This window comes from Podarcis raffonei, chromosome 2 (genome assembly GCF_027172205.1).
Source record: "Podarcis raffonei isolate rPodRaf1 chromosome 2, rPodRaf1.pri, whole genome shotgun sequence".
Classification (NCBI taxonomy): Eukaryota; Metazoa; Chordata; class Lepidosauria; order Squamata; family Lacertidae; genus Podarcis; species Podarcis raffonei.
In genome coordinates, this window is record NC_070603.1 from 78,405,762 (window position 1) to 78,424,955 (window position 19,194).

The 19,194-nt window shown below is 41.2% G+C and overlaps 1 protein-coding gene across 2 annotated transcripts in view; it reads left to right on the plus strand.

Annotated features, from left to right (window-relative positions):
• The window catches only part of ATG7 (autophagy related 7), a 96,204-nt gene that overhangs the window by 39,880 nt on the left and 37,130 nt on the right, over nucleotides 1–19,194 (plus strand). For both annotated transcript variants that reach the window (XM_053377659.1, XM_053377658.1), the window contains one exon: nucleotides 2,426–2,548. In XM_053377659.1, the coding sequence (XP_053233634.1) occupies nucleotides 2,426–2,548 (123 nt within the window). The remainder of the gene's footprint in view (nucleotides 1–2,425; nucleotides 2,549–19,194) is intronic.

Genomic DNA, 19,194 nt, shown 5'->3' on the forward strand with positions numbered 1-19,194 from the left:
GCGTCCGATCTGTTAAAAATTGTGTTCCTGTGCTTTGTGCTTTCTTTATCCGTGTGTATTTTTGTTTCAGAGTGATGCTAGTGTTTTGAAAGCAGGCTTGTCTTTTGATTCTTGCATATCGATAACCAAAATCTGGCCTGAATTTTTATGTGTTCTGTGTTGTTCTTCCAACAAAATAGATTAACATCAACATCTTTGAGAGGATGATAACTGGCAGCTCTGGAGTTTGTAGATTGACTTCTGTGTAGGGCATGCTCTATATAGATATATCTGGTTAGGTTGTTAAATAACTTCTTAGAATACTGGAAGGTAGTTTTAAAAACTACCGACCTCTCTAAGATAGTAGAATTAATTTGCTTTGTGTACATTATACCATCATAACATTAAGACAATCCAGTGGGTGGGAGCCTGTTACCTTTTCTCTTCCAACGTTTGCACCTTTGGGTTCTGCTTTATCCTCATCACCATTCTTTGAATTCAAGCAACAATTAAGATGTCTCCAGGCACTGCAGTTGTGTGGAGAGGTTGCAGCTCCTGTAAGCCATCCAGGAAGGCTGAGCATTGCTATTCATCTCCACAAAACTTTTATGCATATATATTTCCTAATCCTTCTGTATATTTCAAAGTCCCTGCTTTAGCAGTGTCTTAGCATTATACCTCCTGTGGGCCTTAACTCTCTGTTCCATTCATCTGTGTTTTCCTCATACCTAGCTTTTTCACTCAGTTTATAGAGCCAATTTTCCTTCAAGCCTTTTTTCAACACCCAATGAAGTTTTATTGATGCCTTTCCTGAGCTTTTTTGGCCTCATACTATCCTTCTTTCCACCTGATATTGCCCTCACCCCCCCCCAAAAAAATATCCAGCCTGAGCTTGTTATTTATTCCTGTTTTATCCATTTCTAACTAATCAAGACAAGGGCAGTCTTATTTCTATGTTTTGAATAACATGTTATCAAGCTGTTGGCGCTGCTCTGGGTGACCACAAAGGATAGGGCCTTCTCTATGGTGGCACTGCATTTAAGGAATTTGCTCCCAGATCAAATCCACTTGTGCCCATCTGATTACTTTTGTAAGTCACCTTGGAGGCCCTGGGCCAGATTTAACCAACCCTGTGCGCTAGCAGAAGCCAGCAAAATGGGGCTTTCCCCACCCCCACCCCCATATCTGCTCTGGAGGTTCAAGAGAAACTTCACAGCAGTGCACAGAGGGGAAACAAGGGAGATCGCTCCATCTGGCAATCAGAAACACTTGTACTGATGGAATGATCAAATCAACTCCACCTTCTATGACCGAAGGTAGGATAAATTATATTTTAAATTAACGTTAGGTTATAGTGGTGGTATTTGAACTGTTCACAATTTATTCAGATTTTGGGCCATTTATTTATGATGCTGAGAGCAGCTTACATTTGGTTCCCAAGCGTGTCCCCTCCCCCCCCCCCCCCCAGGCACCTTAGAAAGGCAGACCTGCTTAGCTTCAGCGCTGGACAGGATAACAGCAACACTTCCTTAAGTCAATACTGATTTGTCTCCCTCTCCCTTTCAAAGAAAACCTCTGATAATAGTGTCTGCTTTTATATGCAGCACAAAAACTTGTTGCTATTTCTTTGGAAATTATACTGCATTTTTCTGCCTCCCCATTCTTACCATGCACATTACCTGAAATACAATTTGACTAGGTAGCTGTGCTACAAGATGGAAACCTGGCATTAGGTTTGATTCAGGATCCTGGACTTCTTGTGTAATTAGCTGTATAATGCTGTCAGCTAAAAACAATCAACACTGGCTGCAGATTTGCAAATGAATGGTTGCAGCTGAGAGAGATTCCTCTGAGTTTCCTCCTTTAGCAATGCAAGGCCTAGCTGGATACTTCTGAAGAGATGAGCAAGCAACAGGAGGTATATGACTGTTTGAAGACTCATACTTAAATAGGATTGAATTTCATGTATTGAAGGCTAAATTGGGGGGGGGGCCTTAAGTAAAATATCCTGTATGTAAACTGTTCTCTGGGCTTCTTTCATTCAGAAATTAACTGAGATAATGTTTGCATTGCAGCTGTATATAAATTGCACTGGTTGCAAGGGAGACTGCTGAGTTTCACAAGTGGCTGTGAATATCGTCATTATTCATTTGCAATGTGTCTATCCTTGAAATGCCAAGTATTGCAGTATGTATTTAGGTAGTGTTAAATTAATTTTATTGTTCATTTTTGGCATAGGCAAAAGTAAATCTATATTGTACAATATAGAAGATTAAACTAGGAGGATGTGATTTATATGTTTATTTTATTATTTTGTCCATCTTTTATTAACAGCCAGGTGTTTTGTTTTGTTTTGGTCTGTTTTGTTTAAGTTTGTTTTGGGATTTGATTCTTGAACAACAACAAAAAGGAGTAACACCCTTCCCTCTTGTCTTTTGTTTTGCAGGTCCTTGAGCAGTATGAAAGAGAAGGCTTTAATTTCTTAGCAAAGGTTTTTAATTCTTCACATTCCTTCTTGGAAGATCTCACAGGTCTGACTCTGTTGCATCAGGAGACCCAAGCTGCTGAGGTAAGGTTCTTCAAAGTGAATCAGTTGTTATAGGAGCAGCATTTTTGAATAAAATGCACACACACACACACACACACACACACACACACACAAAATCACATACATACACCTATTACTCAAAAACTCTTATGCTGGTCTGTTTGTGTCCGTACACCAACCGTGAGAATTAAGTAACAGTTGCTGTTCCACAACAAGAGTTCCTTTACAATTGTAAGGAAAATACAATGGAGGAAAGTTGTTTCTTTCATCACCTGGATGCAAGCTTCCCAGAAACATGTAGTTGGCCCAGTATTGGAAATGGGATAATGAAGCTGACAGATCCTCACTCTGGTGTTGCTTGGAATATCAAGCCAGGTGAAAAGTGAAGAAGGGAGTCAGGGCAAATATCAGCATTGAGTCCTACCTGGGTGCTAGGCCCATGGCAGCCGCTTAAGAATGCCAGGTGGCAACACTGGCCTGGTGTAGTTGCCTCAGTTTTATTATTAGATGTCGCAGTTGACTTTGCTGTTGACCATTATAAACTTCAATTTTTTGGTATGATTTTATAAAGCTCTCTTCAACTGCGGATTAATGTTGAAGTCTGACATTTTTTGTAACAGGAAATTGGTTTGAAGTTATGACCAGAGAACAGTTATTAGAGTGCAATTTATCTCCTCAAAATATGGATAACCACAACTTTTTCCACTGTTGCATGACTCAAGAACTACTTTGTCTATTTAGCTTCAAAATGTGCTGTGGAAGAAGTATTATTTCCCCTGAGAAAAGAGATGGGTCAAATATCAGCCGGTTAGTTTCTCTAGATGTGTCTGGAGGCATTGCTACTACAATCAGCCAGTGTGACGTAGTGGTTAGAGTGTTGGACTAGGGCCTGGGAGACCTAGGTTTATACCCCACTTGACCACAAAGCTCACTGGTTGACCTGAGGCTGAGAGAATGTGACAGGAGAAACATACCCCACCGGGTTGTTGTGAGGATTAAATGGGGAGGGGGGAACCATGTACCCCACCTTAGAGAAAGCTGGGTTGGAAATTTAAGAATAATTAAAATTGATAAACAGTAAAAGGACAAGGGTAGCACTCTGCTAGAAACAGCTGTTCTCTCAGCAGAGCCAATGAAATAGCCCTGCTTCCATCTCTCTCTCTTCTAGCCTGATGGAATGGCTGCTGTTAGGTGAAAAATCAGTGGAGGTACCAGCCTGATGGAGCTGGTCTTCCTAGCAGAGCCAGTGAAATGGCCCTCCAGCCCTCCTTCATGGAAATGGCTAGTAAAAAGGGGGGGGGGGACAAAGAAAATAGACGAGTTATCTGAATCACAGATGTAGAATTCACTGTGTAGATTCAACATTACAGATACACCATGATCAAGCAACTTATTGTAAACTAGGCATGCCTCTGATTTACAAGGTTGCTGCCTGCTCAAATTTTTTAGCCCACTCTGCAAGGCATTCCCCTTATTCATGCTGAGCTACTCCAGCAATTAAAGTGAAAAACAATAGCCTGCCTACTTACAGAGGAGCTCTGGGTCACCATTACATATTTGCATAACTTTTGATTAGGCTGCATGCAAAAACTTGAAATGGCAGTTTATTCATCGAGTGAAACAAGCAAGGGTTGTTGCTAACATAGCCATTCATGCAAGGACTTCTGCTCGTTCAATGGAAGCTCTCCACCTGCTCCCCCCTGCCCCCCACATCATCTTTCAGAGGATTGAGGGGACAGATTTGGAGAGCGTGTAAAGAAAGAAGAGGGAGGGGGAGTTCTGCTGTGCAAGCAGAACTTGTACAAATGGAAGGCCACAACCCCCAAAGTTTATATTAGGGGTTTAGAAATGACAAGGTATCCTAAAAATGCCAGTAAATATGTCTTACTCTCACATCTGGTTTTAATCCGGCAGGAAGTCATTACCAAAAAAAAGCTAGAGAATTTCATTGTATCTTCATCCTGGCTTTATAATGCAATAGCTGTTGAGGTCAACTCCCACTTCATCCCAAGTGGCCTTGTTTGCATTGAAGGCTGTTCACTTGGGGAACTTCTTCTGCTTGCTTTCAATACTTAGCTGATGTGGCTGGTCTGTCTCCATATATACCTAGGGTTTATAGCTAGTTCAGAGAGAAAGCATATTAATAGTCTCTAGTCAGGATGCTGAGATGGGATAAGACAATCTAGATTCACATTGTGCGAATCATACCGTCTGACTTTTGAAACAGACTCTTAAAATTCTTTACATATTAAAAGTGTTGGAGGGAGTGTGTGTGTGTGTAATAATAAATATCATATATAAATCAGTACTCATTGATGTATAAGCCTTTTGCTTTATTCTGTCCTCCTTTCTACTTCTGCATCCCGCCATTTCTTCCTCCAAAATGACCTTATTTCCTCTGTGCTAAAACCCTCATCTTTCTTCTAAAGGTATCTTATTTAGATTATTATAGTATCCTCTTCCTTGGCCTTCCCTCCAACCGCCTGTTCTTAGTAAACTAAAGAACAAAACAAGAAAACTTGCAAACTCTCTGAAATGAATTAATTAATTTAAACTGTTGGAAACAGTAATTGAGAGTAAGCTGCTTGGAATCTGTTTCTGGAAAAGTGATTAGAAAGTTTCTTGTATTTTCCTTCTAGTAAAACGTCTATTCTGCAAGGTGTGGTGTGTGCAGCAGAGAATGTGTTTCAGTGCCCATATAGTCTATATGTGGTATATTGCATCTCTTTGCCATTGAGTTTCATTTTGAATTTTCATTGCACTTTCCTATAAGATAATCCTGCTAATGTAGTCACCTACCACCCTCACCTGAATTCTTTTGAAATTCGATCATGATACATTCAGTAGAGCTGCAGTTCATTTTCATCGAATTTAATAGGATTGTCGTTTCCTCAGAAGTGATAATCAGATCAGAATGTCTGTGGCAAAGGTGCCATATATAATTTTAATAGCAAGAGGGGGCAATTGCCCTCATCTCCTGCCTGTGGGCATTCCGTAGACATCTGGTTGGCCTTTGGGGGAACAGAATGCTGGGCTGGATAGGCCTTCGGTCTGATTCTTCAAGGTGGTTCTTAACATCTTTATGCTTGTCTTACAATTGGTATGATAAATCTTCTGGTACCAGCCTTTGTATTTCTTATCAAATTACACGAATGTAAGTGAAATTCTGAGTTGGGGGGGAAATTGGTTGTACTGAAGGACTGCACAGACAGAAGGTATGTAATGCTCTGAAATCAGCTGCACATGGCATTAACTTGGTGAATTTACTTAACGACTCTGCTCTTCTAGAGTGTTTGGTTCACTTTAGAGCAGCACCCTGTCTCCTTGTTCCTTGTCCACTCTGTTCACATAGAATATTGTTTTCATTTTAGATGAAGCGCAAAGCTCTTGCCATCACGAATAATGATGTTTGTAGCTTCTACCCTGTTAAATGAACAATTGTGCCAGTTTCTTGACTGTGATTATTTTGCCCAAGAGATTTTTAGTCACCAGTAAGAGATGGTTCTAGACACTGGAAATAATTGGCAGTAATAGCAAAGATAGATAAGCTTACTTGATCCGTTGAAGCTTTTAACAGATCAGTTTTTGTAGCAGAGCAATTACTGAAGGATGGAAAGAAAAGACAACACCAATAGCTAATGTGTTCTGAGTCTCAGCTTTTTGTCACAGGGAAAAATGAAGGCGGATTCTTCCCCTTCCCTCAATTAAAAGTCTTCATGTAATTTTGGAACTTTAGTAGCTTATTTAATCTTTAGAACATACACCGCACCCAAAGATTAAGGGTCATAACCAATTCCTAGTCATACTGACCCATTGTAATCAATCGATTAAGTCTACTCTGAGCATGACTTAATTGGATACCACTGTATAAGTAATTCCTTGCACTGGGTTTTGAACATAAATATATTTGAGAGATCTTTGCATCCCACACTCTGTTCCTGGTTTTCATATCTTTTCACCTCTTCATTCAGAACTTTTAATTTCTTTTCAGTGGCAGAGGGTGTTGAAAATATTAATTGACTCACTGCCTTCTGAAATATTACAATAAATGCCGCTGGCCCTTTTGCCAATGTAAAGCTTAGAAACACGTTCTTTCCTTCCAGTATACTTGTAATAGTTCTGAGTTGTCTCTGCCTCCAATATTGTTTCACTTGCCAGTAAATGAAATGAAATGATCTGTTGCAGGCTATGGAATGGATTCAAAGACTCCTGTACATGAGTGGAAGGCATTTTTGTGCTCAGTTTTTCTTCCCAAGTTGCTGTCCTGTTGTGTACTGTTATACAGAGTCTCCCAATCATCTGAAATGCTTTTGGGGTGGGAAGGTAGCATAGGAGGAAACTGGCACCTCCTTTCCCCATGCATGGTGTCTGTCATTTTACGCTTGAAAATGTTTTGTATTCAATCTGTAGTAGAGAGCTTCATATATTATACAATATTAAGAGAGAAAACTCTGAAGTGTCTTGGAAGGAATTAAATTGTTTGTAGGCTTCAACTTGGCGGAAAGGTTAGCAGCATTTATTGCAATATTTCAGAACACAGTGAATTAGTTAACATTTTCAACAATGTCCATATCTCTCCACTTGCCCAGAGGGATCTTTGGACCCAACCCTTTGTGATCAAATTCTTACTAAAAACTTGACTAGAACTATAGTTTAGAAAGGTAAAGTATTCTAGTACTTAGGCTGTAGAGTCAGAGTCAAAATGCCATACATCTGTTTAGTAGTAATACCTCAAAGCCAATGTTGTATGTACTATAATACTAGTTATACTGTAACATTTTATGTAACAGTAATATTATATAACAGTGTAATAGTATAACAATTAGTACAGTGGTACCTCGGGTTACATACACTTCAGGTTACATACACTTCAGGTTATATACGCTTCAGGTTACATATGCTTCAGGTTACAGACTCCGCTAACCCAGAAATAGTACCTCGGGTTAAGAACTTTGCTTCAGGATGAGAACAGAAATTGTGCTCCAGCGGCGCGGCGGCAGCTGGAGGCCCCATTAGCTAAAGTGGTGCTGCAGGTTAAGAACGGACCTCCGGAACAAATTAAGTACTTAACCCGAGGTACCACTGTATAACAAATACTATAACAAATGTAATAGTAATACTAGTATAAAAACACAAAATACATAATACCTAACATAACAAAAAATATATGCCCCCATTTCATTGGTGAGATTCTGGTCTACCATCTTGCTGTCTCATCATTGCATTGATCATATATGGAGCAAAGTGCATTTTTCTATTTTTGCACTTAGACCATATGTTGCATTTGTAACAGAGTGGCTAAGGAAACCCAGCCAGATGGGCAGGGTATAAATAATAAATTATTGTTATTATTGTATTGCTAATAAATCACAGAGACAACTTGCTGTAGGGCCAAAATTATTGAGAGATGCTTTTTTGTGCCCTTCCTTATTTCTGTCACTTTGGTATGTTGTTTATTCTTTTGAATAATATTTCTTCCCTCTACAACACTGTTATTTAAACAGTTGGCTTTGCCTGCCCCCCCCCCGTCCTCTATTGCCTCGTCAGTGTGTGATTAAAATGTATTTGGTCCACATGTTGAGGTGTCTCTACTTTTTTAAGAGGCCTTCGTATACATGGAAAATTAGCATGTCAGTGGGGGAAAAGTGTTCTAGCTTAGTCTGTCGTCTTATGTGTATTTTCAGTGCAGAGAAACCTCTAATGTGCAATCTGCGCTAAGACTTTTTAAAGCAAGTAAGGAATGTTAATTGAAAGTATGTGAAAAATAAATATCACATCTGCAATTTGTCAATCATTGTCATATTTTTAAAAGAACCACAACAAATCCCTACCCGCCCGTCTTTCAGCTATATCAGACATATCAGGCCTCCTCTCTGAAATTTATGTTTGCATTTTTAAAGGTTACGTTGTTTTTGCAGTAGTAGCAATAGTTTAGTTTAGTTAATTTGGTCTAGAGACCATAAATGTCAGATACTGAGCTGGGTTATCAAGATAACCACAACATGCCTGCACACAGATTGTGCATTTTAAAATAAATAAATAAAATGATAACAAAAAAATAAAATCCACTATCAACAATAATTTAAATACTGACAGTTTTGATTCAGAACTCTGATGTTCCCTTTAACAATTGTATTCTAGGTTTGATTGCTACTGGAAGTAATGTGGCTGGTTTTTTTGGAATCTTAGGGTTGGAATCAGCCATTAAAACGGAAACATAAAATTCAGCTGAGTTCCCAAAATGTAAAGAAAGTACTGGGGAGAGAAATTGTGATATACCCTTATAAAAAGTACAGTATAGGAGAACATACACTAGCATTTTAACTGAGCCATTTTTCCAGGACAAACTCTCAAATACCAATACAGTCTCGACCTTTCATAACTGTAACAACAGCAACAAGAATAAAATATTTATATGCTGCCCATCTGATTGGGTTCCCCCAGCAACTTTTTTATTATTTTCAATGAAAAAGATCTGGTCACTTGATGACATGTGATTTGCTTTGGGTGATGCTTGAGGGTTGGTAATAATAATAATAATAATAATAATAATAATTAATAAATATAATAATTAATAAATATAATATAAAGTAGGCTTTAAAAATTAAACATGTTAAGAGAAGGAATCATAGGAAATCTGCATTTAAAAATGCCCTTGAAGAATTCAGGCTCTTCATACTAGCAAAGTTCTGAATTTTCATGCACCTTTCAGAACACAAAACTATTACGTCTGTGGACAGCTCACCTCATATATTGTGTGTAATTATTATACCTGCTATATGTTGCGAGCAGTTGCCAGTTGTGGCATACTGCTTTCCAGTCTTGCATATAAAAAGTGAAGGAGTAATAAATGGCGCTTTTAAAGAGCTGTAAATTCCTTCCAATTTTGTTCCTTTGTTGTGAAGCACCCTACAGGGATATGGTTTTAACCTCTTTCTGTGTCTTGGCTCTATGAAAGTGGATTGCAGTTATGAAAAAGTGACTAATCTGTATGCCAGGGCCTGCCCACATTTCTAAACCCCAGAGCTGCGTACCCAAATCCTGGTTCAACAGTTTCAAAATGTGTAGCCCCTTAGCCTGCCATTCTTTCCTTCGGGACAGACCTCTACATAATGCCCCCCTACTACACTTTACTCTGCAACAGAAGCCAGACTTTTGCCTCGCTGAGCCCAGTATCTTGTCTCTTGGGGCTCACATTTTGCACTGTTGATTCTTTCCTCTGGAAAATCTCTGTTTGAAATGGAGGCAGCCAGTAGTTTTTATGAAAGCTGAAATAATCTAGAGGGAGGCATCCGTTCTCATGGGGCACATTCTCTTTTTGTCCCACTATCACCTCTCTCCAGATAAGAGTTTCAGGTTTTTGAATCTATTTTGAAACCAGCAAAACAGAGATGTGAACAGACCACGAGTACTGATCCAAACCACCTTCAACTCTCCAACCATACTTTCCTATCCTACAAAGTGCTTGTTTAATGCTGTTTCTATTTACTTTGTTGACCAGCTCAACCCACTGATGGTTTTAAAAGCAGAGTGACTCAATCATAGCCTTGCCAGGCTGGGCTACATACTGTGAGTGCTGTCATTTTGAGACATGGGTATCCGTATTTATCTCGTTCTTAAGTTTTACCCGTATACTAAATATTTGTACCAATCACTGCCACCTCTTATTGACTCTGAATAAAGACTGTTTTAATCTCTTATTATCTTACATTTTCTTGACTCTGCAATCAATTCAGAAAACACACTAAACAATTCCTTATCAAGCAAGGTACAAAAGTTTCCTATTGTCCTCCTATTGTACTTGAAACAAAGATAATTCTGGGGCTTTGGCTTTAATTTTTATACACAAGAAGCCTGTAAGTCCAAAGAATGCTAGTTTCATATGGTGTGTAGTTCAAAAGTTATTTTAAAACCCCTGCAGGCATTATGTATGTTGTGGGTTCATTCCCAGGAAATTAGCCCTTCTGGAATAAACAAACAATGGATATGGAGAATCTAAAACCCTTTGTACAGTCTCAAACCACCATGCAGTGCTGTTAATTGTATTTCCTCCCTTCCTCCTAGGTCACTTGTATCCTAGACATATAACCCCACGTCTAAGATATAAAACAGCTAACTAATCACAAGGGGGTAATTGGTCAGAAAAAAATTCTCTTGCAAGCATAATGAAACATAAGCTTTAACAATCAAATTTCGGATAATGTAACTATGGCTTGTGATGGTAGAACTGAATTGGAAAATTATAGAGATGATGCTACAAGAAGCATGAAGCAATAGCGTTCCTATCCCTTCATGTTTTATAACGGTAAAAATAAAACGTCTTTTAAAGATGGAGTGTAGTTTTACCGGGAGTATTTTATTATGTTCCTCACTTCCACTGTGTATTCATAAGGGATTTGACTTAGATTGTATCTTATACCGGCCCAGTGGTTTTTCCTACTTTCTTCAGTTTAAGCTTGAATTTTGCTATAAGAAGCTGATGATCTGAGCCACAGTCAGCTCCAGGTCTTGTTTTTGCTGACTGTATAGAGCTTCTCCATCTTTGGCTGCAGAGAATATAATCAATCTGATTTCGATGCTGCCCATCTGGTGATGTCCATGTGTAGAGTCGTCTCTTGTGTTGTTGGAAAAGCGTGTTTGTGATGACCAGCTTGTTCTCTTGACAGAACTCTATTAGCCTTTGCCCTGCTTCGTTTTGATCTCCAAGGCCAAACTTGCCAGTTGTTCCTTTTATCTCTTGACTCCCTACTTTAGCATTCCAATCCCCTATAATGAGAAGAACATCCTTCTTTGGTGTCACTTCTATAAGGTGTTGTAAGTCTTCATAGAATTGGTCTATTTCAGTTTCTTCAGCACCAGTAGTTGGTGCATAAACTTGGATTACTGTGATGTTAAAAGGTCTGCCTTGGATTCGTATCGAGATCATTCTATCATTTTTGAGATTGCATCCCAGTACAGCTTTTGCCACTCTTTTGTTGACTATGAGGGCCACTCCATTTCTTTTACGGGTTTCTTGCCCACAGTAGTAGATATGATGGTCATCCGAACTGAATTCACCCATTCCCGTCCATTTTAGTTCACTGATGCCCAGGATGTCAATATTTATTCTTGCCATCTCATTTTTGACCACCTCCAACTTACCCAGGTTCATGGTTCTTACATTCCAGGTTCCTATGCAATATTTTTCTTTACAGCATTGGACTTTCCTTTCGCTTCCAGGCATATCCGCAACTGAGCGTCCTTTCGGCTTTGGCCCAGCCGCTTCATCAGCTCTGTACTTGCCCTCCGCTCTTCCCCAGTAGCATGTTGGACGCCTTCCGACCTGAGAGGCTCATCTTCCAGCGTCATAACTTTTATATGCCTGTTGTCTTTGTCCATGGAGTTTTCTTGGCAGGGATACTGGAGTGGCTTGCCGGTTCCTCCTCCAGGTGGATCACGTTTGGTCAAAACTCTCCACTATGACCTGTTCATCTTGGGTGCCCTGCTCGGCATAGTTCATAGCTTCTCTGAGTTCTTCAAGCCCCTTCGCCACGGCAAGGCAGTGATCCATGAAGGGGTTTAAGGATTTAGATTTGGTGGACAGGGTGTCTGAAGAACTATGGATGGAGGCTCGTAACATTATACAGGAGGCAGCAACGAAAACCATCCCAATGAAAAGGAAATGCAAGAAAGCAAAGTGGCTGTCCAATGAGGCCTTACAAATAGCGGGGGAGAGAAGGCAAACAAAATGCGAGGGAGATAGTGACAGATACAGGAAATTGAATGCAGATTTCCAAAGAATAGCAAGGAGAGACAAGAAGACCTTCTTAAACGAGCAATGCAAAGAAATAGAGGAAAGCAATAGAATGGGAAGAACCAGAGATCTGTTCAAGAAAATTGGAGATATGAAAGGAACATTTCGTACAAAGATTTCCATAATAAAGGACAAAAGTGGAAAGGACCTAACAGAAGCAGAAGACATCAAGAAGAGGTGGCAAGAATACACAGAGGAATTATACCAGAAAGAAATGGATGTCTCGTATACCCCAGGTAGTGTAGTTGCTGACCTTGAGCCAGACATCCTGGAGAGTGAAGTCAAATGGGCCTTAGAAAGCACTGCAAATAACAAGGCCAGTGGAAGTGATGGTATTCCAGCTGAACTATTTAAAATTTAAAAGATGATGCTGTTAAGGTGCTACACTCAATATGCCAGCAAGTTTGGAAAACTCAGCAGTGGCCAGAAGATTGGAGAAGATCAGTCTACATCCCAATCCCAAAGAAGGGCAGTGCCAAAGAGTGCTCCAACTACCGCACAATTGCACTCATTTCACACGCTAGCAAGGTTATGCTTAAAATTATACAAGGAAGGCTCAAGCAGTATGTGGACCGAGAACTCCCAGAAGTGCAAGCTGGATTTAGAAGAGGCAGAGGAACCAGAGACCAAATTGCAAACATGCACTGGATTATGGAGAAAGCTAGAGAGTTCCAGAAAGACATCTACTTCTGCTTCATTGACTATGCAAAAGCCTTTGACTGTGTCGACCACGGCAAACTATGGCAAGTTCTTAAAGAAATGGGAGTGCCTGATCACCTCATCTGTCTCCTGAGAAATCTCTATGTGGGACAAGAAGCTACAGTTAGAACTGGATATGGAACAACTGATTGGTTCAAAATTGGAAAAGGAGTACGACAAGGCTGTATTTTGTCTCCCTGCTTATTTAACTTATATGCAGAATTCATCATGCGAAAGGCTGGGCTGGATGAATCCCTAGCCGGAATTAAGATTGCCGGAAGAAATATCAACAACCTCAGATATGCAGATGACACAACCTTGATGGCAGAAAGTGAGGAGGAATTAAAGAACCTTTTAATGAGGGTGAAAGAGGAGAGCGCAAAATATGGTCTGAAGCTCAACATCAAAAAAACGAAGATCATGGCCACTGGTCCCATCACCTCCTGGCAAATAGAAGGGGAAGAAATGGAGGCAGTGAGAGATTTTACTTTCTTGGGCTCCATGATCACTGCAGATGGTGACAGCAGTCACGAAATAAAAAGACGCCTGCTTCTTGGGAGAAGGGCAATGACAGGCCTAGACAGCATCTTGAGAAGTAGAGACATCACCTTGCCAACAAAGGTTCGTATAGTTAAAGCTATGGTTTTCCCAGTAGTGATGTATGGAAGTGAGAGCTGGACCATAAAGAAGGCTGATCGCCGAAGAATTGATGCTTTTGAATTATGGTGCTGGAGGAGACTCTTGAGAGTCCCATGGACTGCAAGAAGATCAAATCTCTCCATTCTGAAGGAAATCAGCCCTGGGTGCTCACTGGAAGGACAGATTGTGAAGCTGAGGCTCCAGTACTTTGGCCACCTCATGAGAAGAGAAGACTCCCTGGAGAAGACCCTGATGTTGGGAAAGATGGAGGGCACAAGGAGAAGGGGGCGACAGAGGACGAGATGGTTGGATAGTGTTTTCGAGGTTACCAGCATGAGTTTGACCAAACTGCGGGAGGCAGTGGAGGACAGAGGTGCCTGGCGTTCTCTGGTCCATGGGGTCACGAAGAGTCGGACACGACTAAACGACTAAACAACAACAACAACATTTTATTATGTTGCAGGAAACAGTACCTGCTTCTTACATTATGATTCTATGCAAGCTTCCATAGACATTGAAAAGAGTAATAAAGTACTATAAAATTATAAAAGCTGATCAATAATGGGTGGTTTCTAGCTTTTGCAAATGGTTTGAGTGCCTGTTTGAACTGAACTTTTACACTGTCAGCTCCATGTTCCACTGTCCTGGCCCACCCCAGCTAAGGCAGACACACATCTGAGAGTCATGTCTATCGACAAAAGAAGCACTTACAGCAAATCCCAAGGTGCTTCAGATGCTCATGAACACACACTTCTAGCCACTAGGCAGCTGTCCCTCAGATCTGCACCCTGTGGAGCAGTTGCAGCAACAGTGAGCCCCTGCCCTCTGCCAGCTTTTATGTCCTCTCGGGACAGGTTGTTGCTGTTCTTCCCGCTTCAAGCCCCTCCTGGTTCTAGGAGACAGCGGGGCAGAGGAAGGTGGGGAGTCTAGTGGCCCATCTGCTGCCAGAACAGCCCCTTCTTCTTCCTGTGCACCCTCCTCTTTCTCGAACTGCCCCGGCTCTTCTCCCTGCCTCTGCCCCACACTCTTCAGAGCCCTGCCAGTCCCTGACAGGCACCATACAAAAGTACATGAGCTCGTCAAACCAGTATCAGCTTGTGTATAAGAATCAACATGACGGAGCCCAGCTTCATACTCCACCCCCATAACTTCCCACTCTCATGGGAGACAACTGCTAGCTGCAGGTACTTTTCTGTCCTGTTTTAAAGAAGACAGAGAGAGACTCTAGAATAAAATGTGAAGCACTATATGCATGTGCCTAGTGGTTCCTGGCATTCAAGCATATGCCCAGTATTTTCAGAACTAGTTTTACTCTTATTGGCATAGCCTGACACAACTTGAAGAATCCCTGCTTCCTTGGTCATCTACTTTGGATCACTGATTTTAAAGCTATGTAAATTAGACCTTTTATTTGCCTACAAGCAAAATTTATAAATCTTTTGAGTAGTTTTGTGTTTCAGGATATCCACCAATTTTTAGCCTTTGGGATAGACTGCAGCTATTGCTTAGGTAGCAAGATAGTTTAAATTTTATTCTTCTTTAAATTTTTATTAGGTCTTATACACGCACTATTACAGCTGGGCTTTTAAAATTCCTTTCAGATTGGTTGCCAAATAGATAGTTTACTTAAAATATTTTTCCTGATGAAGAGTTTGAGCTTTTCCATGCAAATTGTATTCTACTTCTTTCAGTATGTTCCAGGGCAATGAAGAATAAATAGGCCGTTTGAGACACTTTCTGCCATTCTTAGTGTTCAAAACTCCTATTGTTCTAGGCACATTTTGCGACAGGGAATTTCATTAATGTAAGCAGTTTCTGAGCTCTGGAAGCAGCACTGCGCCTAAGATTTCACATTAAAATTGCCACTGCTTGAATGAAAGGAGGACCTTTTTCTGCCTTTCCCACTTCTAGCCACTCTCTGAGGACTGCAGAAGGGACCCTCATAAGAATATTAGGGGGGCAGGCAGGGGAAGCATGGCTTTGTTTTTTGCAGTCTTCAAATGAGGACTAGACCATGTGAAAAATGAATATAAGATTTAAGCTGCAGTTCATTCATTTTCTGCTTTTGTATTCTTATAAAAAAGTGTGCCTAGACATTCCATTGCAGCACCCATAACCTAGGTTTAATGTGTCATTTAGCTCCTCGCTTTCATATCTCAGTTTCTAACACTGGTCATTCTCATGTGATGAATAAGACAAAACTACATGCAGATAAACCTTTTGCTATATTTAAGAACATAAATAATAGCATGCTGCGTCCACATACAGACAAACACTTGCCTGGTATATAGGCCCCTGTAGGTCTTTGGAGTTGGAAGAGAAAAATTTGGTTGCAGTTGTACAAATGACTTCCAGATGTAGATTTCAATAAACACATAGTGTTGTTGCTTTACCCGAAGGTGCTATAAATTTCTTGAGACAAGTCTGCATCTAGTAAACTGTTGAGTATTTGAATACTAATGAAGTCACTTATTCTGTGTGAATGCAATCTCTTAATGCTGGATGTTTCAGGACTTTTCCGCTAAGATGACTTTTTAAGAGTATTGTATTTTAATAGTCAGAGCCATCTTTTAGCATATGCGGCGCTGGGGTGCAAATATCCGCCCAGTGAACCCAAATTTAGTTTAGCTGCCCCCAAATTAACTTGAATTGAGCTTTTTTGTGAGGGGGGAGCCAAAGTTGTTGACCTTTTTTGGGGGGGGGAACGCTCACCTGTAACAATGATCCGAGCAGCCGTGTGGGCGCAGACAGGGACACAAAGGGAGGGAGAGTGGAGGGGGAGGCCACCGCATCCTTTTTTGCCACAGGTACCTGCTGGGTGCTGAAGTCCCATCCCAATTAGTTGGGCTTGGCAGGCGCAGCCATGGCAGCCTGAGGCGGATGGGCCTCACCCCCGCCATCCTCGCACGGAGGGAACAGGGCAAGGAGTAGACAGCCCGGGCGACAGCTTTTGCCTCAGCACCACCTCACAGAAATGGCTTGGCTGGTCCCTCTCCTGTGCCCAAGCTCCACCGGGTCCTGGTAGTTATTAACCCACCTGCCCTGCGGCCCCTTCGGGGGCGGTGAAATAGGACCCGCCTCTCACTCGCCCAGGCCCAGGAATCGAAACGGCGTTGATGGCCTCGTTACTCAGTGTGAGTGGTCCTCCTCTCAGTGGCTCTTTTCCTCAGGTTTCTGGGCACTTCAGTCTCCCCACTTTTTAATACAGTACAGTGGTACCTCGAGTTACAAATGCTTTGGGCTACAAACGCTTCAGGTTACAGACTCCACTAACCCAGAAGTAGTACCTCGGGTTAATAACTTTATTTCAGGATGAGAACAGAAATTGTGTGGCGGCGGCAGCAGGGAGGCCCCATTAGCTAAAGTGGTACCTTAGGTTAAGAACAGTTTCAGGAACGAATTAAGTTCTTAAGAAGAGGTACCACTGTATACAAATCACACAGCACAAAGCCGCCTGCAAATACATAGTGTCAGTCAATGAGATTAAATTACAGTCTCGTTCAGATTAGCAATGAGGAAAGGAAAAGGAAAGGAAAAAATGCAAGGTTAAAAACCTGCAACAATGATGCAGTGGAAAAAACTGCTTTTGTTTCCTGACTCGTCAGGAATATTTGACGCTACGGTGTAACAAAGCGACGGAGGAGGGGAACGGGGACTTTCACTCCATTGCTTTTCACTGCTGCTGATAGAGAGGGAACGGTATACAGTATGTATACATTTGGCACCCCCCAGAATTCAGCACCCAGATGCCCCTCACCCCTTGCACCCCCGGGTAAAGACGGCCCTGTTAATAGTTGAAATCTATGTTTGTATACTTACAACGCCAATCTGTACAGAAGTTCCTTTAGGAGTTCATGTTAGAGTAAACAATGGGAGGGTGGTTATGTTTTGATGGTGATGTGGATGCACTTTGGGCCATACCTCACAATTGCCATCTGCAAATTTTGTACACATGGGACTGGGTCTAAACATGTCCTTCCATTAATTCAAAGGCTCCTTCCATTCATTTGTGCAAGAGAGTTTGATCCAGGAGACATTCTTGCTGGAGGAAAGGGGGAGAGGTAATTTTCACACATTTCTGCACGTGCACACCCGGTGCCATGAGGTTCAGAAGGTTTCCCAGTCCTCCAGAGCATCCTTCATCAAAGTCCTTCATAAAGATGTTGAACAACAACGGGCCCAATGACAGAACCCTGATGCACCCCTCTTGTCGATTTTTACCAGGATAATAAGGAACCATTAGTGAACATTGTTTGGTTTCGGACAGTCAACCATAAATCCACCTAACAGTTAGCTCATCAAGCCCACATTTACCAGCCTTTCTGCAAGAAGCTCATGGGGTACTTTTTCAAAAGCCATCAGCATTCCCCTGATCCACCAAGCTTATAACTCTATTAAAAAAAAAACCCCAATGAAAATAATAAAAATGCAAAGATTATTGTAAATTGTATAATGTGGAGGAAATCAAGTGGGGGCGGAAGGAAGTGGGAGGAAGGACAAAAGAATAATATGATGGATTGAGGAAATTTAAATGTAAATGTATGGGGGGATGGGGAGGAAATAGTGTTGGTTTTGGTACATCTGTATTGTAATGTAATGTGTGAAAACCAAAAACCAAAAAGAAGAGAAAGAAAATAAAATAATAAAAATCCCTGTTTGGCCACTATGAAACAAATTCTCAAAGTGACTACAGGTTACACAAGGAACATGTGCCTGCCTTTAATAAAATAAAATGCACCACACAGCACCATCGGGCTTAGTGTTTCCCTGCCCCTTGCAAGCTATAACCAATAAAGTGGGCAGAAGCAAGGAAACTCTGAGCTGCTGATAGAAGCCACAGGTTTCTCATAATATGTAGTTTGGTCTGAAGCTGCATTGGGCATCTAAAGTAGAATATATAAATATTCTCATTTCGGTTTCAGCAGGAAAAACCTGTCCTGAGAGCTAAACAGCTTTCAATAGGTTCCAGTATTTCAGAGAGACGACACTTTTATTCCTGGTTCTAAAATTATTGGGTTGGGAGAAGTTAGCCTATTCAGTCTATGCTGAGCCTTTGGGGACAGCCCATGTAGTTTGTTTGTGGTTAGCAAACCTAAGTTGAGCAATTCTTCTGGAAGACTATTGAACTTGAAATAAAATGAGACTGTAGAAACCACTGTTGGGAACTGAAAAAAGACAGGGAGAGAGTGCCAGCCCAGAACCATGGCAGACAGTGTTTAGTTTGGAAGCCAAATGGAGCAGAGCCAAGCAGCAGTGCAAAACGCACAAGTCACATGAGAAATTAAATGAGTCTCAGTCGGTGGAGAATGTTTAAACGTGGCCTGTGTTTTAATAGAGAGACATGAAGGGACAGAAGCATGATAACAGCATGGAATGATTTTCCTGCATTGAGTTATCTCTCCTGGCTTGTAATACTTGTAAAGGGTCGCTGCTGTTTTGCTCATTTCATGCCTCGGCTCACCCCCCCCATTGCGTCTCCACCCCCATCGTTCAGCCCAGACACTGAGGTCCTACTCTGAGGGCCTTATGGAAGTTC